Source organism: Vombatus ursinus, unplaced genomic scaffold, assembly GCF_900497805.2.
Source record: "Vombatus ursinus unplaced genomic scaffold, bare-nosed wombat genome assembly UNPS02004691.1, whole genome shotgun sequence".
Classification (NCBI taxonomy): domain Eukaryota; kingdom Metazoa; phylum Chordata; class Mammalia; order Diprotodontia; family Vombatidae; genus Vombatus; species Vombatus ursinus.
In genome coordinates, this window is record NW_020944469.1 from 1,541,890 (window position 1) to 1,569,712 (window position 27,823).

Here is a 27,823-nt window from a genome sequence, read left to right on the forward strand (position 1 = left end):
GACCCAGATCTCCTAATTCCTACTCCACTCATCTCTCTACTATAATGATAATAATAGTAATAACAATAATAAATATGCAATTATATATTCATATAGATTCATAGCCACAGGCAACTATCACTGAAACTGTTTCTGTGAATATTGACTTCTTAAAAACTGCTAATTACAAACTTTTAAAAGGAGACCACCTATCCACCATGATCTTGGAATACTGAGGGCAGAATTACAAGTTCCCATAATCTACAGTGGGACCTCCAAAGCAGAGTACAGAGTAGAAGCAGTCATGAAACAAAAGACCCTATACAGGGCTGATTGATCATGAAAGAAAAGGTGTTTTACTCAAGCTATGTAATTTTCTTAATTCTTGACTTTGTTAGAATAGACCCAACCATGAACATTTACTTGAACAGGACAAAACCTAAAACATTCAAATATCCATTCATTGACCTTCTCAGATATTCTGACTAAATCTAATAGGCTGTAAAGATTTGAAAAAAAAAAAAGACTAATTTTTCAGTCTCACGTGAATACAATATACTTAGAGATAATAAAGATATCTCAAACTATCAGGTTCATTATAATCTGGGTTACAAATTGTAAAGTCATCAGAATTTCAAAATTGGAATCAGTTTTATAAGTATCTTTTAAAATTACCTGCTCACCTTTCAAAAATTAAGTCATTAAAAGCCTGCAATTAAGATTGTAAAACAGTTTATTGAAATGTTATACAGAAGTAACAACCCAGTCATCTGATTATCTGTGTAACTATAATGTATTACTTTTTAAAGTATTAAAAGTAATATAAGTAATGTCTAAACTGATCATGGAAAGCTGAGTTAAATCAATCTAGTTAAGGCACTATAGATGGAAGTCAATTTCAAAATCCAAGTAAAAGAAATGCTCAGTTTTGAATATAGCAATATCTCTTTTCTCTACACACTAGTTCAACCTCCAGGGCATGGAACCTCTCTGTACAAGTAATATTCTAATACTTTTCTGTGACCAGACAGCTTCATACAAGTTTCACTATTAGGAATCACGGCATCAATTCAGTGGATCCAACACGAGCTACAAGAGCTACAACAGCGGATAGAAACACAAGAGAATGCACAAAAGCGAGGTCCCGATGGACTAACAAATAAAAGATGCACCTCCACTGAAGACTACCAAGGTCAACCATTCCCCTTAAGCAATGGCTTTTAAAAGCCACTTCTCTTCTGAGGCCTGGAGGCTCTTTCCAAACAGTGATCACCTATGGCCTCACTGGCATAAGGCCACAGAACTTTATGCTTTATACTCTGGGGAAGGTGAACAACAGCTGGCAGTTGACAGTCACAGCAAACAAAAGCAGGCCTTCACTTTCAGTCTAGCACACTTGTCCACATCCCTCTCTCCCAGCATCACTGTATTTGCTTTTCTCACCAATTGCTGAAGAGAATATGTATTTTGACCTAACGATAAAGAGCAGAATTAAATTCTCACAGAAAGTTAGTAACCACTGTGGAGAATTAAACAGGGAGCAGAATCACTTGAGTTACAACCATTCATTTGCAAACTTTGATCTATTATTTTCATTCATCAAAGAAAGCCAAGGATGAAAACATACTGAATTTTTATCTTGCTCTTCTACTTAAAGAGGTTGGGAGGAAAAAAGAATTTCAATTCAGTTCAACAAGCATCCATTAAACGCCAACTATATGCTAGGTGCTGGGACTATGAACGATAAAAAGTCCTGGCCCTCTAGGAGTTTATACTCTACTTGGGGAAGGAAGAGAAGGGCTTTTCAAGGGCACTTCATTTACACACAGAGGCAGCAACCAAGACAAACTAGATGCCCAATGGATGGCCCATGGGCAAGAGATTTTTTTTTAACAGAAAAAAATAGTTTTTACCCAATTAGTTAGCATACATTAAACAACTTAGCACAGTAGGGCCTGACTACCTGTTCACCCCAACCATTGGATAATTGATAGTCACTAGGTATCATGCTTAGCATCGATTAGTAAGCGTAACTGAAGTGAAAAAAATTCATCGTATAATTAAACATATTCATTCACGTATTACCTGTCACATACAAATTCCCGATCATGTAGTTTCCCAGAAATCCTCATAATTGTCACTTTATTTAATCATCTTCCAAACACTTTGTCCTGAAGTAGACAAAGTCTCAAGGAAATTTGTCCTAATCAGAAAGTGTTTAGGTTCACTCTGTGAGCTACTACGGTGACCCCCAAAGTAGCTTCAAATTAGGATGATTTTTTTTAATTAGGAAGTTGGATTAATTTATTACGAAGCTGACATGTTTTAATTGAGCTTTCTTGAATTAAAGAAAAATCGGGAAAGGGAATTCACCCGAAAGCTCTAAGTATAAGACTGCTTATTAGCACCCACAGAGATGACTTTTTTATGTGACTTTTTCCTATCCAAAGCTCCATAGCAATGTGCTTCAGGAGAAAAGACCTAAGCAAAATATCCATTAGGGAGCCTTGGTCTGTACACATGGGGAGTGTGTTCTGTTTTTAGGAGGCAACACAGCACATCTGGTTTCTTAACCTAAAAGACAGATGTGCAAAGCATCAATTCCATGGGGGAAGAAAGGGGGAATGGGGAGTGGATGTTTATTATAGTTATCTGAAATTACTGGATAGATAAAGATTGATCAAGATATCTCTTCATACTGGAGTAGAAAAATATTTTATCAGGTGACTAAAAATTAACAAAAAGGAATTCCTCAAATTAGACTGAAGTAGTGCTACTAGAAGATTTTCTTTTATTCCCAAAACTTACTCTGTCTAAAAAACTGTGAATTCCATGAGGTTAACTGTTTTGTAAAGCTCACAGGGATGGGGAGGTTAACAACAGAAGGAAAATTTGTCCTAACACTGCATGGACTTTTAAAGCAAACTGCTTGTTAACATTAAGGCACTACACATCACTCTTTGGTTCAATTTTTTAACACAATCTCAATCCTTTTCAAGAAAGGTAATATGAACCATACACATTTTGCACTGTTCCAATACAATATATACAATTTCCAAGCTTTAATGTTCCAGCGTTGATTTACTTCTTTTTAATTCATCAGGAAACTGAAATATATACATAGATCCATTAGTCATTACAGATTGCAATATAGGAATGTATTCAGGCATTAATGCACTCCTGCCCCCCCCCCCCATACAGACAAGAGTATAGAAGAGGAAGAACAGGTGGGGCTTAGAGCTAATCAACAACCTTACCCCAAGCCTTCACCTCACCAGAGGTAGAGATTTTCTAATTAATCTGAGGATTCCTTTTCTTTACATGTCAATAAGAGAGAAAATGGGGTGGTTCCAGGAAAAAGGGGGAAGAGGAAAAGTCCTGGAGGGCTTATTTAACTCTTTTCCTAAGTATGCAGATGGAGAAGAGAGAACAATAATCCTTTCTTCAAGAAGGAAAATGGTATTTGGGACACTAGAGCCTGGGGTGGGAAAATGGAGGGTCTCAAAGCAAGGCAGGGAAGTAGCAGAGATTTTCAGGGGTGGCACATGCTTTGTAATGGGCTGTGTGGCTAAGCTTTGAGAAACAGGGGCTCTGTCTGCTCTGCCTTGGACCACTAGTCAAATCAAGGTGGGTGAGCTATGAACACCATGGTCCAAGCTTTTCTTGACACTATACTAATTTAATTTAGAAATCCTTAAAGGAGCATATGCTGGAATAAATTGGGGGGTGTGTGGAAATAATCATAATTCAGTCCATTTGCATGCAGACAATTTAAGAGAAGTTGGAACAACTTTAAGACAAAGTAAGAGTGAAACAAATAACAAGATGGTAACGCACCATCGCACCATAGTTGTCAGCAGACTACAGTTAACAAAGAAAGAGTCTTTCTTACCTGTAGGGATAGCCATGGTATTTGGACTTGAAGACAGACAGCATCCAACTGAAAAACACTACGACCAGCACAATGCCCACAGCACACATCACTGTCAAAAGGAGAAAAGGGCATCCTAACTAAGTGCAGTGGAGGGGCAGAGCAAGGCTGATTAGAGAGCCCTCATCTCTACTGCCAAAGGAAGAATTTGGCACAAGTGATCATCCTGATTATCTGGCTCTAGAAAAATGAACAGCCCCCACTTTCATCTAACAAGGCTTTATGGTTTTCTAACATGATTTTTTAAAGAATGGGTATAAAGAGAGGGAGCACGTCCTAGTGGATAAGACGAGTGCTTGCTGGACTTGGAGTGTGGAAGAACTGGTTTCAAAAGCTGCCTCAGATGCTCATGAGTTGTGGGACCCTGGACAAGCTCATTCTATCACTATCCTCTTCCTCTCTGATGGGAGGGTGGGACCATGCACTCCAAACCTCCATTTAAGGAGAGAACTCAGCTCAGACATCTCATTTCTCACTGGGCTGCAGTGCTCTGAGGCTTCTCTGACCACCTTCTCCATCATGTCCCTGCATCTGGTACCCTCCTGTTCTCCCCCTCCCCCACCTTGGTGTTCTGTCTTACACTGCAGATTGGACAGGGTACATTGGACAAGGTCTGTCCTTTTTTTTTTTTTTTGTATTTGTGTTCCCACTGCTTAGCACAGTACCTGGCACCTAGTGGATGCTTAATAAATATTTACTGACTATTAACTATCTATATGCACAATGAGCTAGTCCCAAAACTGAAAAGGAGGAAGAAAACAGGCTGAATGGCATCTAGGGAAAAAAAAAAACAAAAAAACTGCAGAATTTTTACCAACCTTAACCATGAACCAGCACCCCGCCCCTCTTCCTAAAACACCAATATTCTTCAATTGATTTTCATTAAATATACCACTAGCTGCGAGGAACCAAAATTGCCAGTCACCCAAAAAGCAAGGTCCAGAAAGACCTATGGGGGTCTAGAACTGGCCTAGAACATCTTACTTGAGGCTCACTTATAAGAGGCATAACCTGTATTATCTGGGATAATGGTTCTCAAACTTTTTGGTCTCAGGACCTCTTTACACTCTTAAAAATTATTCAAAATTAAAATTAAAAAATTATCCCCCAAGAGCTTTTGTTATGTGTATCATATCTATCAATAATGACTGTATTAGAAATTAAAACATCTTCCTACTATGAAAATAGTTTTGACGTCACTGACTCCTGAAAAGGTCTCATGGATGCCCAGGGGTGCCCTGATCACACTTTGAGAACCACTACTCTAAGAGATTGGAAAGAGATGTGGGTCAAACACATAGTCACAAACATGGCATTTTAACAGAGAGAGCCTTTACTAGTACCTGCATTTAAAAAAAAAAAAAAGAGAGCACTACTAGAAAGGGGAGCAGACAAGCCAATCTCTTCAGTCTTGGGGGGAGGAGGGACAGAAAGGTTATGATATGAAGGCAAGCCAGGGCTGGGAAACCTAGCTAAGGAAAGAAGGCTCCTAGAGGCAGGAGGCCGAGCCCTTACAGCTCCTTTCCCCCTGACAATCCCTGCTTTCCCAACCCCTACTTCCTACCTCCATCTTCTCACCCCACAAATCCTGAACCCTTTCCTCATGTCCACACCCTACCTTCCTGTGATCTCAGAGTCTGGTTCCCATTTTCTGGCCAGTGGGTGGTCCTTGCTCCCATTTCAAGGGTAGGGAGATGGGTTCCTGGGATATTATTAATATCACATCATACTTCAGGTACATTATGAGTTAGATAGTATTTTGTGGACAGGCCTAGGAACCTAACCACCATTTATTAGTACTGATTGCCATAAGAACACAACTCACTTATAAGATGAGAATTACTTGTATTGATTCAGATAGAAAAGTAAGTGTTGGTGCCATTCAAACTGTGACTGAAGAAAAACTTCTGGATTGCCAAAAGATCTCTTAAACAAAGGGAAAGTCCAGTCTTTAAACAGAAAGAACAAAACGTTGCTTGGAACATTTCTGGTTTATAACTCAATCCATCCCCAGCATTTATTAATCACCTGCTTGGATGCAAGGCATATACAGCTCTTCAATTTCAAGTCAATATTCTGAATTCGACTTTTACAAATGCTTTCTGAGACTTACGCTTTCTCTTTCCGATATCCATGTGAGATGTGATGGCTTCACACAACAGCACTATCCCCAGAGTAACAGCACCATCTTTAAACATGGTTTAAGGAGAAATTCAAAGACATCCATGCCTGGTCAGCTGCGCACATAATATCAGCTTGGTATCTTCCCGGAAAACAGAGTGTGGTAAATGAGAGGAGGATTCTGCCTATCTAATGCAAAAATTAGTACTCAAGCATAATTTAAAGAAAATTAAGTTTGGAAGACATCCAATAGGGAAACAAGAGCCTACATTTTTTTGGTGTTGCTCTTGTCCTCCCAGCTTCCCACTTCCTCCCGTTAGATAGTGACCTCCTTGAGGGGAGGGATTGTTTTTTTTTCTTTTCTTTTCTTTTCTGTTTTTAAATTTACTTTTAGGTTTCAACAATCACTTCCATAAGCTTTTGAGTTTTAAATTTTTCTCCCTCTTCCTCCCTCCCTCCCACCTCCTCCCCAAGACAGTGTGCAATCTGATATAGAAGAGCCGACATTTTATTTTGTTTGTTTGTTTTTTGGCGAGGCAATTGGGGTTAAGTGACTTGCCCAGGGTCAAACAATTAGTGAGTATCATGTGTCTGAGGTCGAATTTGAACTCAGGTCCTCCTGACTCCAGGGCCAGTGCTCTATCCACTGCGCCACCTAGCTGCCCCAAGAGTCTACATTTTAAATGAAACATTGCAGTACCTAAGAATGATTTGCAAAAAACAAAACTATTCTTTCCTACCTCTTTACTTTGGCTTTTAAACAACTCACCCTATTACTTATTATCTTGCATATTCCTTCCCCCAAAGTACATACAGACAATAAGTGTGCCTCAACCAGCTGGAGAGCACAGAGCTTGCTGATTAAAAGAAGACTTTTCCCTACTCTCCATTTTTCTCAGGCTCTGTCCACGATCAGAAGTAAAATGACCCATCAGAGGATCCCAATTATTATTCGAACCAAGACTAGGCCTCCCACTGGCACAAAAGAGAAATCCACCATTGACAGGAATTTTAAAATAACAATAAAAGATCATCTAAATATCAATCAAGTCCAAATAGATTGGGGGGGAAGGCCAAAAGCCACATATTTACAGACCTTGGTACTAATTACTTGGGTAGGAAAAGGTAGGAAAGCAAAAGCAGTTTTCTGAATGCTGTCATCCCTCATTGGTATGGTTTTGCTTAATTCTTGGGGGAACAGATTTGTTTTTTGGTTAAAAGACTATCAATTACTTTTTTTTTTAACTCTCTTTTTCTTGAGGGATTTTTGTGTGTGTTTTCTTTTGCAACATGGCTAATATGGAAATACATTTTGTGAGACTTTACATGTATAATTAATATCATATTGCTTATCTTCTCAAGGGATGGGTAAGGGGAGGGAGGGAGAGAATTTGGAACTCAAATTTTTTTTTTTTAATTTTTAGGCAATTGGGGTTAAGTGACTTGCCCAGGGTCACACAGCTAATAAGTGTTATGTGTCTGAGACCAGATTTGAACTCGGGTCCTCCTGACTTCAGGGCTGGTGCTCTATCCACCTAGCAGCCCCTTTGGAACTCAATTTTTAAAAAATGAATGTTAAAATTTTTTTCACATATAATTAGGAAATATTTAACAAAACAAATACAAGACTATCAATTTTAAAAATCTTGATATATTCTGCCATTTTATCCAGCCTGTTGCTCCTTCTATTATAGTCCCTCTACACTTTGGGAGATGGGTCCTCTTAAGTCGCTGTGGTGGTAGGAAAAAAATCACTTGCTGGTTAATGCCTGATGATAAGCTTCTCTAAGCTTAGTAGGCTGGCCTTAGACAAACAGTGTGTTGCTGGGTATTAAAAGCCTTTCTACTTTGGCAGACATGCCCGAGCTTCCCCTCCCAGGGCATGTACTGTATCTAATCACCTCCATGACACGGTAAGGCATCAGTAGTGGCCAGTGGTGGCACAGTGGGGTGCAAATCTATAGAAAATAAGAAAAACTTTAGGATCACAAGATGCGTCTGCTGGATACTTGGCAATAATGGGCCACGAAACATCCATGGTGCGGGGTGCCCTATAGTAGAAAACTACTTTTGGCTTAAAAGCCTCTATTTTTCCAAGTTAGGAGTGGGGAGAAGGTATATATTACATAGCTCAATGAAACCTGCTCAGGTGCTCCTGGCCTAGTACCAGGGGAATTTCCCCTGCCCTCTTCATGTCCACTCCCTGAAATATCATCTAGCCAAACTAAAAATACCCTACTCTGTCAAGCAATGCATCTGAGCTATTTACTGCTGAGAGATAAAACAGCAGACAGCTCCAGATGGTGGCCAGAAGGGTGAGGTTCTGCATCTTAAGCACAATGAATGCAGAGACACACATTCCCCTGAAAGAAAGGTTTAAACAGGAAATGGAGGAGAGACTCCAAATTCAGTCACCGTCTGGAACCTATAACTAAGGTGATCAGTCTTTTCCTGGAGCTGGGTTAAAAAAAAAAAAAAAGCCACCCCCAAAGGGACAACGACATACATACTGTTCAAAAAGTCAAATTAATATAAGTCAGAGAGCTCTGTCTGGTTAAAGGAAAAGCATGAAGCAAGTTTTTGCTGCAAAGAGCATTAACCAAAGGCCATCATCACCCTGTAAAGAGACTATAGCAAAGAGAATGCAAGAAATGCTGATGAGGGGACAGGTACATGAAAACTAAGTCATTGCCAGTGAATTATTTTGAGGAGGATACTAAACAGAAGGACGATGTGTGTTTCAGCTACAAACTGGGCCTGGCTGCTTCCATGAATGTAATTCTGGAAAAAAACAAAAACAAAACACACAAAAAGTATTTTTTAAAAATAAAAATTCATATACCATTCAATATATTAATTCAATTATGGAAACAGATATTCAATTTGGAATTATGTTCAATTATATATTATCATTCAATATATTTGATTATGTGTTATTCAATATCTATATAATTATGGAAACAAACAGGGAAAAGTGTTTGATTTTTTTTTTAAGAAAAATTAGGAGTTTTTTTTTTTAAGGAAACAAATCAGAACTAAATATAGACTTTTACTTAAAGGCCCTATTGAACAAAAACACAGATATTTAAAGCAAAGACTGCTTTTCGGGCACTATATGCCACATAAAGGGGACTTCAAACCTTCATAAATAGAAAAGTAATATAACCTGGACATCTGAGTTGATATCCCAGTTTTACTTATATGACCGTCGGTAAGTCATGCCTTGTTTTGAGCCTTACTTTCCTGATAATTCTAAAATGGGGCTAATAATCGGATTCCCTCAAGACAGAGTTGTTCATTGTGAGGAAAACACTTGGAAAGTTTACAAGTATTAGAGAAATAGCCTTTCCTATTACTGAAAAGCAGTCTGGTATGTCAGATAGAGGGCTGAACTTGCAATCAGGAAGAGTTGAGTTTGAACCTTACCTCAGACACTTGCTATGTTACCCTGGGCAAGTCACTTAACCTTTTTGGGTCTCAGTTTCCTCATATGTAAAGAATGACATCTACAATCCCTTCCAGCTCCAAATCTATGATCCTCTGAATGTATAGATTCTGCTTTTGGTTATAAGAGAAGGCTTAGTGACTTCACTAGATGCACAAGAGGATTGAGATGGTTAAAAGTGATACTAGGGACATGTGATACAGGAATACAATGGATATTACTGCACCATGAGGACTGAATTTGAAGAATTCGGAGAATTATGGGGAAGAATTATATGAAATGATGCAGAATAAAGAAAGAAGAACCAGGAAAACAGCATATATAAAGACTATGATAGTGTAAATGAATATGACAAAAAAAAAGTCAGTCTACCCAATTAGATAGAATGACCTCTTTGGGTTGCAAAAGACACATAACGAAATATATTCCCTTCTTTTCCACAGAGAGGTAGGGGCCCATAGGAACAAAAGGTTGTTGTTTTTCAGTCCTGCCCCACTCTTTGGGACCTCATTTGGAGTTTTCTTGGCAGAGATACTGGAGTGGTTTGCCATTTTCTTTTCCTGGCTCAATTTACAGATCTTGAGGAACTGAGGCAAATTGGGTTAAGTGACTTGCCCAGGGTCTCACGGCTTATCCATGGCTTGAGGCCAGATCTGAACTCATAAACATGAGTCTTTCTGATTCCAAGGCCAGTCTCTATCCACTGTAGTGCCACCCAGTAGCTCAACAAAAGGTTATGTAGGTAGACTACACGACAAAAACAAACATGCAAGGGGGGAATGCATGTTTTGGATTGGCTCAGGGCCAAAAATTAACCCATAATCAACTAACCAGCATTTATTAAACAGTCACTTACGGGCCAGGCACCAAGTAAGACAAAAAACCAAAAATGAAATAGTGCTTCGCTTCAAATACTATACATCTCAAGTGGGAGACCACATGTACACGTGTATATAAGCATACAGAAACTAAATCCAAGGTCATGGGGGAGAACCAGGATGACTAGCAACTAGAGGCAATCAGGAAGGGCTTCATGGAGGAGGAGGTGTCCTAGCTGAGCTTTGAGGGAAAGGCGGAATTCTGAGAGGCTTGGGTTAGTAGGGAGAGCAATCTAGGCATGGGTGGAGGGGGGACAGCCTGCAAAAAGGCACTGGAGATAAAATGTCATGAGTGAGGACTATAGCAAGGCCAGCTTGGCTGGACTATGGAGTATGTGAAGGAGAGTATTGTATAATAAGGTTGGAAAGGGAGGTTGGAGCAAGGTTGGGAGGAACATTAAATGCCAGAAGACTGGATTTGATCCTAGAGGCAATGGATAAATAGGAAAGAACACGGTCAGCCCTGTGTGTTGGGCCAATTACTTTGGCAGCTGGGTGGAAGAAGGCCTCTCCAGGCTAATGCAGTAGTTTAGGAGACAGAGAGGTAATAAGGGCCTGAAGTAGCATAGAGGTGGCCATAGAGGCCAGATGCTAGAGATATCATGGGGTAGAAACAACAAGATTTGGTAATTGATAGGACATGTGGGGTGAGGCTGGGTGACAAGCCAGGGATCACTGAGGCTGTGAACCTGTAAGACAGGAAGAATGGTAGTGCCATTATTCCAAATAGGGAAGTCTGGAATAACTTTATAGCAACAAGAAAAGTGCTAGAAAAATCCAATGGGGCCATTAAGAACCACTTTCTACCATTAGGAAGTTTAGTGACCAAATATATTTCATTAAGAAGATGGGAAAAATTCTATAACTTTAGGGTCACAAATAAGAAAGCCTTAATTGTAAAAGGTAGAACCCACCAATAGTTAGAGACTACTGCATCCTAATTATGCCTGGTGGTTTTTTGCTATATCTTACAATTATTTCACAGAATTGGAAAAAAATCATATTAACTAAACAAGAATTTTCCATGGTTTCAAATTTTTAGGAAAATTTAAGTTTTTTTAAGTAAATATTATTCACCATGAAAATATGCAGAACACATTCCAAGCACTGGGAGAAAAATACGTTTTCTTTTTGTTTCTTTGCATGTTGCTGCTTTAGCTATGGATACAAAAAAATCTGGGAAGTGACTTGGCCCACTGCTTTTTAAAAAGCCAGAAAACTGCCAAATACTTACTGCCCACGCTGTTTCCCACCACAACAGGGAATACAACAAGTCAAAACAACATTTCTCCTAATGGAGAGTCCAGGTACCTAAAGAATTAAGGGAATTATGGGGAAAGATATGGACCATGGGTTACAAATAAGAGATGAGAGCTATAGGTGGCAAGTTGGATGGCAGGCAACCTATATATTTTTCAAATATGGTTGGCCTATTCTGCCTCTTTGCTTATGAAAGATTGAGTGGGTAATGAGGCAATGGAATTCTTTATGGGGGAGGCAGAGGATAACATTCTGCATGAAGTAAGAGCTAGAGGGTGGCAGAAATACTGAAGGGGCCAAAGGATCAAAGAGTCACCAAGCTATAGAACTGTCATGTGACAGTTATCATGGCATCTTCTAAGTCTATTTTTTTTTTCCTTTGGCTAGGCAATGGGGTTAAGTGACTTGCCCAGAGTCACACAGCTAGTAAGTGTCAAGTGTCTAAGGCCTGTTTGAACTCAGGTCCTCCTGACTCCAGGGCTGGTGCTCTATCCACTGCGCCACCTAACTGCCCCATCTAGTAAGTCTAAATCTTGGTTTTATCACATCCATGTTTTCTCCAAATCATCTCAAAGGGTATGGATAAATTCTCAAAATACAATTCTAATTCACAATTCTAACACAATGGGGTTTAAAAATTAATTGCCCCAAAGCTTGGTAAGCAAAGCTCTGGTCAAGTCAATGATTCAAACAGGAAGAACAGCTAGAAGAACAGAGGACGTTTAGCTTAGAAATCACTTCTTTTTTTTTTTTTTTTTTTTTTGCGCTTTTTGGTGAGGCAATCAGGGTTAAGTGACTTGCCCAGGGTCACATAGCTAGTACGTGTCAAGTGTCTGAGGCCAGATTTGAACTCAGGTCCTCCTGACTCCAAGATTGGAGTTCTGTCCACTGTGCCACCTAGCTGCCCTAGAGATCACTTCTAAGGAGGGCAGGGAAGAGATAGACATCATGGTTCACGTTGGTTATTGGAAGCGCAGACATAGGGAAGGAGGACCTGACAACAAAGTTGCCAAGAGGCCACTTTACGCTCTGTGAAAGAAATAACTCCCTAACAATTCGAGCTATTCAAAACTAAAGTGGGCTGCCTCTGCAGTGAGTAGGTTTCCCTCTCATGGGAGGTCTTCATCTAAAAGATGCTAGATCAGGGGTGGGGAACCTGTGGCCTTGAGGCCACCTATGGCCCTCTAGATCCTCAAGTGAGGCCCTTCGATTGAATCCAAGCTTCACAAAACAAATCCCCTTGAGAAAGTAGCACCTCTGTGCTAGTCACTTGTTGGGGTTAATGTTATAGTTACAGGTCAGAGGTCACACTAAATGGCTTGAGGTTCCTTCTAACATAGATCCTCAGATTTTATTTGTAAATATGTATTAAGAGCCTACTGGGCAACAAAGCACTATGTTGAGAGCTGGGCATAATACATACAAAGTTTAGATAAGACCCAATCCCTGCCATCAGTGAAGTTAGTATATTAGGAAGAAGAAGAGATACACAGTTCTCATGTAATATTTTATATAAAGATTAAGTGTTATATGAGGGAAGACAGGAGAAATGCATCATGGGATGGATAGCATTTGAGTTGGGTATTAAAGAAAGAACTGAAATTCACAAAGGCAAAAAGGACTTTGCAGACATAGAAAATAGCATGAGCAAAGGTAAGGAGGAGGGAAAAAAAGATGGTGGATGTGGGAGGTAGAGAGAATAGATCAGTTTGGCTGCAGGGTAAAGTGAAATGGAAAGGTAAGGTGGTACCAAATTATCAGTGGTCTTTGTATGCCAGGCAAAGGTTTTTTGTATATGTAAACAATTATTTTTTAACCATTTTTTTAGTAGGCAACATAGGGAACCACTGAAGAATTTGAGGCAGATGAATGACATGACCCAAAGATAATTCTGGCAGTGGCATTATTTTCAAGGACTGAGCAAAAGGCAGGAAGGCCTATTATGGGACTATTGCAATAGTCTAGGAATTATGGAGGAGACAGATTTCCTCGCACTGTTATCTGACTGAAGAATGTAACCTAAAGGACCCTGGGCCTTGCCATCATCCCCACACCCTTAGGACCTTCAGGATTTTCCATCTTCCCAGTAGTTGAACTTTTCTTTTGTATACTGTCACCCCTCATGGGCGTGTGAGATCCTTGAGAGCAAAGACTATCCCTCTTTCTCTGTCACTATCTCCATTTTTTTTAATTGGGGTTAAGTGACTTGCCCAGAGTCACACAGCTACGAAGTATTATGTATATGAGGCCAGATTTGAACTCAGGTCCTCCTGACCCCCGGACCAGTGCTCTATCCACTGAACCACCTTGCTACCCCGCTATCTCCAGTTCTTCGCACAGGGTTGGGCACACAGTAGGTGCTTGATGGATGCTTTTTCATTCTTCAACACAGGTAGGAAGGGTAAAGAAAAGCATATATTTCAAACACTGAGTTCACGCAAATAAATGAAAATGGTTAGATAAGGGTTGAAGAACTCATTTTCAATAGGTGCTCAATTCTTTCCCCCTCCAATTAACAAGCATTTATTTTTTCTTCTACCAACTCCAAACGAAAAAAGAAAAATCTTTGCAACAAATAGACATACTGATGCAAAACAAATCATCACATTGGAGATGTCCAAAAATGTATGTCTTATTCTGCATATTGAGTCCATTGAGGTGTTCGATTATTGACTGAGTTTTTCATATGAAATTAATTGCTCCAACAACCTACCTGTGCATGTGGCACTACTATATAGTAGTGCCATTTAGATACAAATCAAAGGAATAATCCAGCAATTTAGACTCTACTATGCTTTGGATTTAATCATTTGAGACTTAATTTAAATGCTTTCCAAGGAAACAGTCTATAGTAGTTTTTAAACATGTGTAACTCAACAAATGATGAAATGGGCTGTATTCTCCAAAAGGCTCCAGGAAAATGAAGTTTCATTCTTCAGCAACTGAGGACCATATGTTTCTGAACCATTTACGGTATTTCAAACTTGTATGTAAGAGCTCAATGGTTTCTATTTTCTTTTTTTTTTTGTTTTTTGTTTTTTTTGTCTTTGGTAAGGCAATTGGGGTTAAGTGACTTGCCCAAGGTCACACAGCTAGTACGTGTCAAGTGTTTGGTCTGAGGCCGGATTTGAACTCAGGTCCTCCTGACTTCAGGGCCGGTGCTCTATCCACTGCGAATGGTTTCTATTTTCAAGGTATGAAGCCATGACAGATTGAAAACTTGGGACCAAGAAGGAAACTGGGCCTACTTCATATACTAGACAGATTAGTATTAATCTGAGCCTGTATTTTAAAGGAATCCTGGTCTTTCCTTACCACCTGTCCTGTATGGGGATTCTTATGAGCATACGGTGGTCCCCTTATGTGGTTCCACATCTGTCCAGACGTCATGGCAAGTACAAAGCACTAAAAAAAAAGATACAAAATTATTTAAAAAAAAAAACCACCCTTAAAATAGTGAAGTAAAATGGCAAAGCCTATCTATTCAGCATACTTGGATAATGTATGATGGATGAGCCTCCTATATCCTTTTTGTACTATACAGTAGTGTGATAACCTCATGTATCCTATTTGATACAAGAATTCCTCAAATATTGAATGTCATTCTAAATGCTTTGATTTTATCTTGATAGTCATAAGTATATCAGGATAAAATTATATTTACTAAAAACCAGGCAATACTTTAATCAATCAATCAATAAACATTTATTAAGCACCTACTATGTGCCAAGCACTTTGCTAAATAGTGATCATGATTAAGCTGTTTGTGAAAGGCTCCAGGTTAGCCAGTTATAAAGCTTTTTCTAAACAGAAATAATTTTGGAGTATTGTCTCTTGTCCGAGATATAAGAATAACAATTTGCTTCCAAGTAGAAAATGGAACATCAGCTCAAACATTCTACTTTTACAGCAACAAATCACTGTACTGAGTCCAGGCTAGAAAAAAACGTATTATCCTTTTCCTCACAAAAAAATTCTCCTGAAATACAGTTTTCCAAGTCTTGCACCAAGACTTTGGGGATAGCCTGTAAAAATTTGGCTGAAGAGATAGCATTTTGAATTTTATTCAAAGAAAAAACTCTGATTTTAATAAATCACTTACCAAAGCTGCGAAAGCCCATCCAGTTTTGTTAAAAAGAAAATCAAGATTACTCCTTCGAAGATACACGAGGCCACCAATAACAGCCAAAAGCAATCCTAACATAAGGGGACCAGCATAATTTGCAGGCCTAATTATTCGAATCTAAGACAGAAGAAAAACATGTTTAAAGCATATATTCAACAATTTACTATGGCAAAATAATTAGAAATGAAGGCATAAATAAGATTATCATGATAACCCCCTAGGGAGCATGAAGTCTCACTTCATGGGAACATTATATAATAAAATGACATGTCATGTACTTCACTGCAATTTAGGCTATCTAATCAAGAAAGTGATTTTCTCTAGATACCAGCATGTTTTTTAACTTGAGGACCTCCCAAGGTCACCTCACTGATCAACTGACAAATAAAACTGAGCACACAAAATCCTCTCACTTAGTTCTCTGATTCAGGAAACTGTACCATCATTTTATATCTTTGGGGGAGGAGGGAACAGTTAAAGTTAGTGACTCTGAGTAAGACAAGGAGGGGGGAAATGCTAAATACCTTTGTTATCTTGACTGTCTAGTGAACTTTATGAAAACAGATTTTTCTCCAAATTGAGCAAACTTACATTGACATCAGTTCGATCAGCTATCCACCGGGCAATCTGTTCAGCTGAAAAACCTCGAACCTGCAACTCATATGTATCACTCTGTTTTGGCTTTCCTTTGGCAGGGAAGTTCATGAAAGTTGGAGCCGAATTCATGTTGAGCTGATTTGAAAGCAAACCAAACAAAAAACCCAAATAAAAACATCACTAAAAGGAGGAAATGACACTAGGAAAATAATTCACTAATAACTGCAAGGAAAAAAAAAGTTTGAAGGTTTTGACACTACAATGCCATTCTCCCAGTTGTTACCCACTCCAATTCAGTATCTTAAGAAAATCTTACCATCTGAAATACATCAGACCCATCATCGAAATCCACCATAGCAAAAAATATCTTGTTGGTAAATGCATTGGAGTATCGCCAGGAGTTGGCCAAAATATGGAACTCTTCGTCAGCTTGCCTAGATACAAACATATGTGAAAACAAATAAAAAAGAATGACTGAATTTACCAACAGTTAAAAAAACCAAACAATGCAATACATATAAACAAGAGCAGAGAAGGGCTTTTGAATGCGCCCACCATAGTGAAGAGGAAGAAAACATGTCTAAATGACACAAAGGGGGCAGCTAGGTGGTGCTGCAGTGGATTGAGGACCAAACCTGGAGTCAGGAAGACTCACCTTCCTGAGTGCAAATCTGGCCTCAGACACTTATTAGCTGTGTGACCCTGGGCGAGCCACTTCACCCTGTTTGCCTCAATTTCCTCATTTGTAAAATGAGCTGGAGAATGAAATGGCAAACCACTCCAGTATCTTTGCCAAGAAAACCCCAAATGGGGTCATGAAGAGTCCAGACAGGACCGAAAGGACTCAACAATAACCACAAAAATGATACAAATTGTACTCTCAGTAAGGTACTCTGCCCTTATCCTGAGGAAATGAGAACCACAACTGCAATTCAGAGGGATGGCATCAGAAAGCAACTGAAGAAACACTATTCAATGCTATACTGAATAAATGAATCCATCTCAAAGAGGCAAGCTACATAGTTGGGCTTATATTCATCTTTAGTATTCATGTACTTATTTTTCTGAGAATTCAAACATCAATGCTAAAAGTTATTTCACCTGCAAGCTAAACAGTACTGTGATACTGATTAAATTGGAACTTTGGAAGTATAATCATTAGGCAACTATAACACTATAGTGAAAACAGGAAGTTTGTACCCTGCCTTACTAGCTTCCTGGCCTTGGGCAAGTTATTCAACCTCTCTCAGCTTCAGTTTCCTCATCTGTATAATGGGGATACTAATAGTACCTACCTCACAGGGTTAGTGTATGAATTAAATGAAACATGATCTGTATTATGCTTTGCAAACCTTAAGAGTGCTATATAAATAATAGCTATAATTACTAGTATAGATATTGGTAAGATCATAGGATCTAAAGTTGCAAGGGATTTAGTGATCCAGCCCCCTTATTTTCCATATGATGAAACTGAGGCTTGGGGAAATCAAATGACCTGTCCAAGGTTAAACAAACAGTAAAAAGAAAGTCTAAATTTGAATCTATGTGTTCCAACCCCTAATCTAGTATTTGTTCTGCTCTATTCCATTGCCTCTCCTCCTCCTATGTAAAGCAGGAATGTAATTAGAGGGAAAGTTTAATAAATGTTATCTTTTGGTGTAAATGATGAAAAATCTCAAGCCCTCATTGGTTAATTGATCATTGTCCAATGAAGACTATCTATATACCTATCTAGTGCTATCACTCTCTGTCAACCTGACGTTGGGGATAGAGACAGGAAATATCAGCATAATCGGATTGGCTTGAGTAAGGGAATGGGAATGGTCAACATTTTGTCTTTCAATTTTTGCAAAAAATTTTTCCAAAAACATCCTCAAATGACATCAGATTAGAGCCGAAAGTTCATACCGGCACACCAGACACTGTCGATGGGGTTCGAGAGCTGTGAACATCACAATCACAGAGTAGTTTTTTGGGGATGCCTTGACAAAACGTCGGAACTTATCTCCATTCATTCTTATCACTGCTCTCTTGCTGGTCCAGTCCATCAGCTGACTAACCTTTTCTGACAACACCATCTACAAAACAGAATGAAAGAATTTTTCACAATACTCAAATTGTTGGTGCTTTAAATTCTGAAAAAGGATGACTCGGGGTAAAAAGGAAAGTGGGTTCTGGTATACAATGAGCTAAATATTCATATTATTGACTTAATTCTTAGTTTTCTTACCAGGATAAAAAAAAAATCCACTTCTCAACTGCCACTTTGGTTTAGTGAGAAATTATATTTCAAAGCTAATTATACTCACCTCTCTGAGTTTTGGTATTCTATTCTCATCTGAGAAAAGGGGATAGTAAAAAGGTGGGAAGGGGGGATGTACAGAAGACTTTAAGGGGCAAAAGCTCTGCTCCTCATCTGTGAGGAATTGGCTGATGGAAGGCTAGGAAGCACATAACAAATGAAAGTTTAAATATTTTTAATGGACTATCACTGCAAATATGGAGATGGGGAAAATCTCACTTTGGTTGTGAAACTTAAGGTATGTTTGTCAGTCAATAAACATTTGTTAAGTGCCTACTATGTGCCAGGCACAGCGCTAAGCACTGGGCATACAAAAAGAGGCAAAAGACAGTTCCTGCCCTCAAGGAGGTCACAATCTAATGGGGAAGAAAACAAGTAAACAATGTGTTCTCCCAGATGTTACACAGGAAACTAAGAGAAGGTATTAGATTTAAGAGGGGTTGGAAAAGGATTCTTGAAGAAGACTAGATTTTAGTTTGGACTTAAAGGAAGCCAATAGGTGGAGAAGAGGAAGGAAAGAATTCCAGGCATGGGGGACAGCCAGAGAAAATGCCCAGAGCCTAGAGATGGAATGATTAAAGTGTTACCCTTTATATGAAGGAGCTGCAAATTCCTGACTTTTCACAAACAGTCCAATAATTACGTCACTGAGAGAGACACATGGGTGGATGGAAAGAGTGCTAAATTTGGAGGTAGAGGTCCCAGGTTCATATCTCTATCCAGTCACCTACTTCCTTTTCATGTGACCTTGGGCAGGTTACTTTAACCTGTCTGGGCCCTCAATAAAATGAGGGTAGTAAAACACATAGATAAGATGGCTTCAGTGGTCCCTTCCAGCCGTAGGTTCATGGCTGCTTCTATGTAGAGCTGGCCTGCCTAAATACATTTTTGCAGTAACATGTATCCTTATTGGTGTGTAACGTCTGCAGTAGCAGAATTCCTGAATTTGCTGTATATAAGTTACAGTACAATGAGGAGACACTTGTGTATTTCAGTTAAGGCAAAGCACTGGAGACAATGAACCAGTAACTAGGAGGGTTTAGTGCCCATCGAGGTTACAAACGTTTCGAGTCAAGCAACAAATGTTTGGAAGAGAAACGTCACGATGTTGGGGATATAGTGGGGGGGGGGGGGTTGCTTAATGAATGAGGCAGGCAGGTGGACAGGCCGACTGGTTGAGTCCTGCCTGCCCCCTCTCTGGGCCTGTGAAATGAGGCCCTTGGACCAAAGGATCTCGAAGGCCTCTCTCTAGGTCACCACTCCATGCTCACTCTCTCTATGCTCTCTCTTGGGTGTGGCGTTGCCCCCAGTGAAAGACAACCAAGGCCAGGCCGGGCTGCTCCCGTACTAGGAGTTTGGGGCGAGCCGTAGTTCCCAGGCCCATGGCCAATGTTGGCAGGCTTATTGATTCTAGAGACCTAGGAGATCATCTATCCCAAAGTATAGGGACGTGAAAAGCAGGCCCTCAGCTTAGCAGAGAGAGCGCGCCTCCGCCGGGGGAGGCAGTTGAAGGAGGGGGAGCAGACCCCTCTGCTCTCCCGAATCGGACCGCCCCCCTCCAACCCTGGGCACACAGCGCCCCCCACCGCCCTGTCCCGTCCCGGCAGACAGCACCGGGGGAGGGGCCCGAGGCCGCACCCTCAGGTCTCCCAAGCCCCCTTCCGGCGTCACACCCCCAGGCAGAGAGCAGTTGCCCCCCCACCACAGCAGGTTGCGGAGCCGCCCCCGCAGGGGCAAGGGAGCCAACCAACGGCCGCTGCTCACCTCCTTTCTACGGAAGGCAGAGGCAGAGGGGAAGCGGCAAGCCACGAAGAGCAGCGCCAGCGCCAGCGCCGCCACCGCCGGCACGCACCAAACTCGCCAACCGACAGCCATGGCTGCTCCGCTCCCAGCCCCAGCCAGCCCGAGTGAAACTTTCCTCTGCCGGGGATGGCAGGGGCGGGAGAAGGAAACGGCCCACCCGGGCGCGTCCGTTCATTGGTGTAGGTCACAAAAGACGCCCCGCCCTCTCCCTTCTCATTTAAACCTGCAACCCCGGCTTCTGGACAAAAGGGTTTTTTATTTCTGATTGGTCGTTTTCCGGTGGTCTGCAGTCTTGAGCAGAATGATCTGGAGTTTTCTGATTGGCCCTTTTGATGCAGTCTCCGGGAGATGCTGCCCGGAGACACCGAAATGTAGATAAATGTATCCCCTCGGTTGCTTACGGAACTGCCTGGAAACAAGTAATATGTGCCCCTCCCCCTGTAAATCACTTTGCATCTCTTTTGTATTCAGGTTCCTATGTAATTTTTGTTTCTTTCCCTCAGGAGAATGTAAATTTATCAAGAACAGAGAGAGTATCCTTTCCTTCTTGGCTTCACGTTCCCAGAACCCTCCACGGTGTCTGGCCCTCAGTAAGGACTTCTTGAGTTGAACTGCACATGCGTGAAAAGTCAATCTGCAGCCTGAGATAATTTTGATCTGCAATGACGATATTCTGTTTATAAAAATCATAAGGCTTGCCACTCCCCCTTTCCAGGAATTAAAAGCTGCCCGAATTTTACCACTTCAATTAAATAATAGCACGATGTAGACTTTTTTTCAGTCCCGAGAGTTTTTCGAATAAAGATTCCAAAAAGAGACAAAGAAAAAAGCATGACAGTAATTAATCGTTGTCATTTTGGGGAAGATTGCAATAGGTATCATTAGCTTAATAAAACCGAAAATCTATCAAGTGTTTTACTACCTAATAGGCTTGGTGGGGACAGACAGCAAGGTGGGGGTGGGGGTGGCATGGGGTTGGAGAGGGACAGACTGTAGGGAGGGTGGAATGGGGTGAAGTGGATAGAGAGAAGAAAAAAAAAGAGAAAGCTTTTATTTTTATTTATCTTGCTCATTTGCCAGTCAATTAATTTCTAGGCCCTCTATGGCAGCACTTTGCAGGCCTTAAATTGTGCAGGTTACATAATAGAAACTTTTTGTCGTCCCCCACCCCTTTCCTTTCCTGTTTTAAAATGGTTGCTGGAAGATGAATTTGAGGCTCAAGATCTACGTTCTCACCCCAACACCCCCCACAAGATTATGTTTAGTGTTCAATCATCAGTTAATTTAGCTGTCCCTAAAGTAAGAAGAGCATGCCAGTTCATTTTCACTATCTAAATTAAGAAGACTGTGCCTTTGGGGTTGAGGGAGGAGGTTAGAGATTTCCCTTTCTGTAGTACCTGCAGGGTAGCCTAGTAAGTTGTGTCTAGTGATTTTATGAGAAATATGACAGTATCTTCTTCAGATCCCTCCTCCCAAGTTACAAGAATTTAGATACAATGTTAGTGTTCATTTTTTGTTTCTTTACCCTCAGAGCCATATAAGAAAAATGAGTACTGATGCACAGTATTATTGTAATGAGCAGGATAGGGTCAGAAAGACAAAGGAAAGAAAGAAAACAGCTTCTCATCAGAATGAGAAGAAAAAAAAAAAACCACAAACAAACAACCTGGTGTGTCAGAAGCGGGATTTGACCCCTCGCCTCTATGCGGAGGCCAGAACACCCCATTTAGGGAAAGGACAGACGACACCTTGAGTCTGACTGCACTGCGGTAAAAGCTATATGATTACATCACTGAAAATTTCCTGGCAAATTTCCTGGTCTGGCCCAGGGTCGAAATCCCGTTTCTTGCCTAGGAATACAATTTTTAATCGTCCCTAACAACACCCCGCCTCTGCCTCCCTCCCCATTATATCTGAAGTTCAAGGACATTTCATTGGTTACATTCACGATTAATGTTTTTTTGCTCGTTTCCTAAACTACATTTCCCAGATGTCATTTCTCACTTCCTCTGCAGTAAAATGTACGGCAGTTCCGACGAGAAATTACAGGTATCGCGAGAGTTACGGTTCCCCTTTAGTGGGCGCCGCAGGCGGCCATTTTGTTTCTTTTGACTTCTAGCAAGGACGAAGCAACGCGCTTGGCGCGCTGTCGACAACCTGAGTCCCTTGTGGTTTCTTCTTGCTCTTTTGGCGATGTTCCCTCTGTTTAGGAGGGCCTTGAGCCGCTTTTCGGGTAAGCAAGTTTCCTTTTTTTCTGGAGAGATTATCCCTTGAAAAGGCAAGCCGAACCTTCAGGTAACCTTGAATCTCTTTGTTCTCCCTCCTGGAGGCCTCTTAATTCTTTAGACAGCACCTTTCGCCTCGGTTTGCGAACGGTGCTGTCTAACGAGCCTGCGGAGGAAGAGGTCCTCCTCAGTTCCTAGCGTTTCTGGGCGTCTAGTCGCCAGGGACCCGGCTATGTTTCCGCCTCCTGGAGGATCTGTCATTTCGTGCTCGTGCTGGGGGAGAAAACCTCGCTAGCTCTGCTGGCACAGTGACCTTGGTAAAAGACCTTGGAGGGTCCACTGGGGTGCTGCTCGCCCTTTCCCTAAAACTAATTCCGGGATGGGCACTTGCCCCCCCCCACCCCAACCGCTTTGTGCCAACGCCAGGGTCGGGGTGACTTTGAAGGGAAGGACGCTCACACCCTTGTCATCCTCTTGGTTTCTGTATTTGCCCGGGCTTTATCGCTACGGTCAAGGACACCTTCACTCCTCCCCTGGGGCACAAGAAATTAATTGTGCTTGCCCGGGGGGCATTTATGTCTCTGTATATGGAACGCTGGCCTCTCCAAAAATAGTTCTCCCCCCACCCCTCCGCCCGGTCCCCAGCCTTGCCCTCGTCAAAATTAACCTGGTACAACTGGCCAGCGTGGGCGAAAAAGCATATTGCTTTCAGGATTGCCCGTGAGAATGTTAAATGACTTGATTTCTGTTACTAATTTGCCCCAGTGTGACCTTGAGCATCTCTTCAATGTTATTTGCTCTAACATTTTTTTTTACCGTGCTGCAGAGGGCGGGGCGTGGGGCCGAGGGAATGTACTTGTATTATTGATTGTCTGCGCCACCCAAAAGCTGCTTCTAAGATGGCTACTAAAGATCTGGCTCAGCCCACCTTTGTCACAATGGAAACCGCATTCTTACCCCTGCAATGCGCTAGGCAGGGGAAGTCACACGATGTATGCCGCAAACACCCCCCCACCCCCGCCTGAAAAGAAATGGTACATCTTTTGAGGGTGCTGAAGAAATAATAATGTAGCTCAATTAGGGATGTTTTATCTCTGTCAGGAAAGAATCTTTATTGTGTGTATCTTTTGTAGCCAATTTTTTTTATCCTTTCTAGAAAGACTTTTAATGAATCTATGAGTGAATGAATGAACGAATGTGTGAATGAAGCTTTTAAGCTCTTATGCCAGTCACTGTGCTAAGCGCTGGGGATATAACAAAGCAAGACACTCCTTTTTTTTCCCTGGAACTTACTTTCTAATTCTGATAAGACTAAACACATAAAAGAGCTAGAGTTGAAAGATGGGGAATTCAGGACTTGGCCAAATAAGGTGAAAGTTCACTGGGGCTTGAGGGGGGCGAAGATTAAAAGGGTGAGGTCCAACAGATTCCCCACCTTTCTCCTTTTAGTCAATTACTATGCGTTTTGCAGGGTGGCTTATGGCCAAGGTTTGATATATAAATGGATATTCTTTTAAGCTGTTCAAGGAAATAAAATATTAATGTCTAATCATCTTTTAAATAAAATTCTCTTCCTGTTTACTTGCTAGGAGGAAGGGAAGGAGATGGGTCTGGTGGGGTCATGTGGACAACCTGGACTAATTATATCGTGATCATCCTGGTGCTATTTCATCATTAGCATATGGAGATCTTGACTGGATCTCATAAGAGACCACTTTACTTGTTTAAGAATAATAGCATGTTTGTTAGAACTTGAAGGGGCCTTGGAGATGATCTAGTCCAGTGGTGTCAAACTCAATTAGAAATGGATCCCTGCAGGCCGAATAACATTATCTACGATGTATTTAATTTTTATTAATTTTGTGAAACATTTCCCAATTACATTTGTTTCTGATTCGGCCATACTTGGGAGTTTTATTGACTGAGAGTTTGACACCTGATTTGGTCCAACCCCCTCATTTTACAGATGGGGAAACAGAGGCCCAGAGAGGGGAGGTCCCCAAGGACCTCACACAGCACAACTCCCAGGCCAGTGCCTCGCTGCCACTAACCTCAAGAGGTTAGTACAGTAAATTTAATTTTAAATTTTATGCCACCTGTAGAGCATGTTTTAAAACCTAGCAGAATTCAAGAAATAGGGAACTGGGGGGGGGATAATTTGGGAAAGGGGCATAAAGAAATTTATGCATGCTTTTATGTGGTTATAGTGCAGCTCCATTACATCTTATGGGGGGGGTGGAGTTCAATAGGAGAGGAAGTTGGGAGGGGGGATGACAAGCAAGTATACTTTAAAGATTTTGAGGCTCTTCCTTTGGAGTAGGAAAGGACTAGACCTTTTTTTTTTCCCCCCACCAGGTTTATACAGGATCATGCATTTAGAAATCATCTCTTCTAATCCCATCATTTTACATGAGGCCTAGAGGGGTTAAGTGACTTGCCCAAGGTCAGAGGCAGGAATTTGAGTCCAAGTCTTCTGATTCCTAGTGCTGCTTTTTGCATTGCTTAGATTATGTGACAAAGGATCAATAAAACATCTGTTAACATTGGTGAATAGAATACTCCAAATATGAGGAAATAGATTCTGTTCATAGGAATTTTTCTTTACTATATAGTCCTTGTACACAGGGTAGGGTGGGGGTGAGGGCAACTTTGCTAGTACACAAAACTTAAATTAATAGTTAGTTCTTGATGATTATCTTAAATTTTGGAGATGTCTATTGGGTTTTTTTAAGGTGTGCTTTTTATCTATTGTGTTCTAATGATATATTTGAGTTTAAATTTGTTGGCCTTGCACCTCATAATTTGGTAGCATATATCTAATTGTAGCATATTAACATATTTTGCAGATGATGCATCATAGTGGATAGAAAGGACTGGCCTTGGAATTGGGGAGACCTTGATGCCTTGGAGTTGAGGATCAGTCAATTCAATTACTAGTAGTTGGTGTGTGTGTGTGTGTGTGTGTGTGTGTGTGTGTGTGTACGTACACACACACATTTTCAGATCACCACACCCCCCCTCCACAGTTTAGTCATTCTTGACTACAAATTAGTAGTTAAAATCCTAATAACTATGACACTTCAGATATGAAATCTGTATCATGATTTCTTGTGTAGTGTGTGAGACCATTCTTAGTTCACACTGCATAAGATGTTCTAAAAAGTGGATTGCAGTAACAGAAACATTTTATGCATGCCTATGAAGGGGCAGAAAATTGAAATTTTTCCTTCTTGTTCTATTAGATGTCCCTATAATTGAAACCTAATTTTACACTATATGGAGGCAATGCTGTTATTCATTTATTTTAGGAGTATAGTGAAATGAGCACTGTCTCTGGAGTCCAGGACCTGGGTTCATATTCTTCTGAGCTTACTACCTGTGTGACATTTGGCAAATCACTTAAGTTATTTGGGCCTCATTTTCTCATCTTTAAAATGAGGATATTGAACTAAATGACCTGAAGTCCCTTCTAGGTTCTAGATCTATGATCCTGTAATCTTGTTTGAGGAAAAAGTGAGTCTTCTATTTTGGGTCTGGGTGAATTTCTACATAGTATGGTCATTCTGTGATTCTGTTTGTCTCCCTTCCTACTTTGTGTTTTCACTTTAAGCAAACATGAGGTGTATAGTACCATAAAGTCATATACTTGTCCTTCATGATTATTATGAATAACAAGTCTGCTCTGGTTTCCTGAAAACTGATATACTTCTTTGTTTTGTTTTTTAGTTCGCAGCTTTCAGCAAACTGTTGAAAGGCAGAACCACCATGATAGGCTGCCTAATTTTCATGATAAGTATGGCACCCCGATATTGCTAAGTGGAGCCACTTTCTGTCTTGCCATTTGGGCATATGTAAGTACCATTGCATCCCCCTCAGTACAGAATTACTGCTAAGGGAAATGTGGGATGAAAGCTAACTTGCTATTAGATGGAAGTATTTACCTCTTACATTTAGCAAAAACTGTGAGTAACCAAGGGTTAATTATTTATGGTTCTAACCAGTGAAAAGGGAGAGGGGAGTTCCTGGGAATGGGGCATTATTGACTAGTTATGATGTGGTTGTGGGAAGGAAATTTTTGAGGGAAAAAGTGTCCAGTACAGAAGTGTAAGATCTGTGAAACTGAATGAGTATGTATATATATAATCTTATAGGCGGCGACACAAATTGGAATCGAATGGAACCTGTCCCCTGTTGGCAGAGTCGTCCCAAAAGATTGGAGAAGCCAGTAAAAGGAGAAATTCCTTTTCGTCAAAGCTGGCATCATTCTGGATTGTTCCAAAATTAACATACGAAGTAAAGGTAGTCTGTTATCAACTGTAACGTGGCATTATTAATGTAATAAAATGCATTTGAAATCTTTGTCGTGTAGATTTTGTTTCTTTCTCGTATAAAAGAAGTCTGTGCTCCCATTAGCTTAATGGTCTTGTGAATGTATTAGTATTAATATTAAGGAGCACTGTTGCATTTCTGCATTAGCTTTTCCCCTATCCAACAAATGAAAATTTGGATACCACAGAGAAGCTAACTTTGCAGTACTTTTAACTTATGTGATTCAGAAATAGCAGTGAGTTCACAAAGCTATATCCCATGTTACCTGAGTTCTCAAGAGTTTGCTGTCAAGATGGCCACCCAATTGCCATTATCCATTTGGGTACACTTCATGCTTTATCTTCTGTTTAATAAATCAAGGTGCCATGAGACCTAAAGGGAAAGATGTCCCCTTCAAGAGTTCACAGAATCAGTGAGAAAGGGCCTCCATCTTGTCCAGACATTTCCTGACAAATAGTCATCCAGTCTCTGCTTAAAGACCTCCGGTTAGCGGGGAACCCACTGTTTTCCTAAGACAGCCCCTTTCATATCAAAGCTAAATTTGCTTTTATGACTTCCATCCCTAATTCTGCCCTCTGGGGCTAATGAGAATTTTTCTAATCCCTCCTTCAGATAACTCTTCAAATGCTTACGTGAAAACATCCTTTGGTGTGTGTATGGAATGATCTGTTCACTAGTTTGAATGTAGATTTTAGAGCTGTGTTCATGTAAATGTACATTCTCAAATGAAAACATTTGTAACCTTCATGCCAATTAATGAAAATTGCCTTCTGTCCCACCCACCCCCCATTGGAAAAGAAACCCTTGTAACAAATATGTAAAATCAA

General features: G+C 40.6%; 2 protein-coding genes across 3 annotated transcripts; one reads left to right on the plus strand and one right to left on the minus strand.

Moving 5' to 3' along the window:
* Positions 1-694: 694 nt before the first annotated feature.
* On the minus strand, positions 695-20,529 carry MAGT1 (magnesium transporter 1). The gene is made up of 10 exons (XM_027839388.1): positions 20,404-20,529; positions 18,246-18,415; positions 16,654-16,771; positions 16,332-16,472; positions 15,717-15,857; positions 14,930-15,019; positions 8,749-8,812; positions 6,024-6,098; positions 3,872-3,962; positions 695-3,086 (listed from the first exon to the last, which is right to left on the minus strand). The coding sequence occupies exons 1-10, from the start codon at positions 20,512-20,514 to the stop codon at positions 3,071-3,073; spliced, it is 1,017 nt and encodes a 338-aa protein (XP_027695189.1). The 5' UTR covers positions 20,515-20,529; the 3' UTR covers positions 695-3,070.
* A 2,007-nt stretch (positions 20,530-22,536) lies between these two features.
* Positions 22,537-27,026, plus strand: LOC114025877 (cytochrome c oxidase subunit 7B, mitochondrial). Of its 2 annotated transcripts, XM_027839395.1 has the most exons (4): positions 22,537-22,675; positions 24,634-24,726; positions 26,394-26,518; positions 26,819-27,026. In XM_027839395.1, the coding sequence occupies exons 1-4, from the start codon at positions 22,636-22,638 to the stop codon at positions 26,894-26,896; spliced, it is 336 nt and encodes a 111-aa protein (XP_027695196.1). In that variant the 5' UTR covers positions 22,537-22,635; the 3' UTR covers positions 26,897-27,026. The 2 variants fall into 2 exon arrangements, with proteins under 2 accessions (XP_027695196.1, XP_027695198.1); XM_027839397.1 differs by lacking the exon at positions 24,634-24,726 and having other exon boundaries at positions 22,538-22,675.
* Positions 27,027-27,823: the final 797 nt, after the last annotated feature.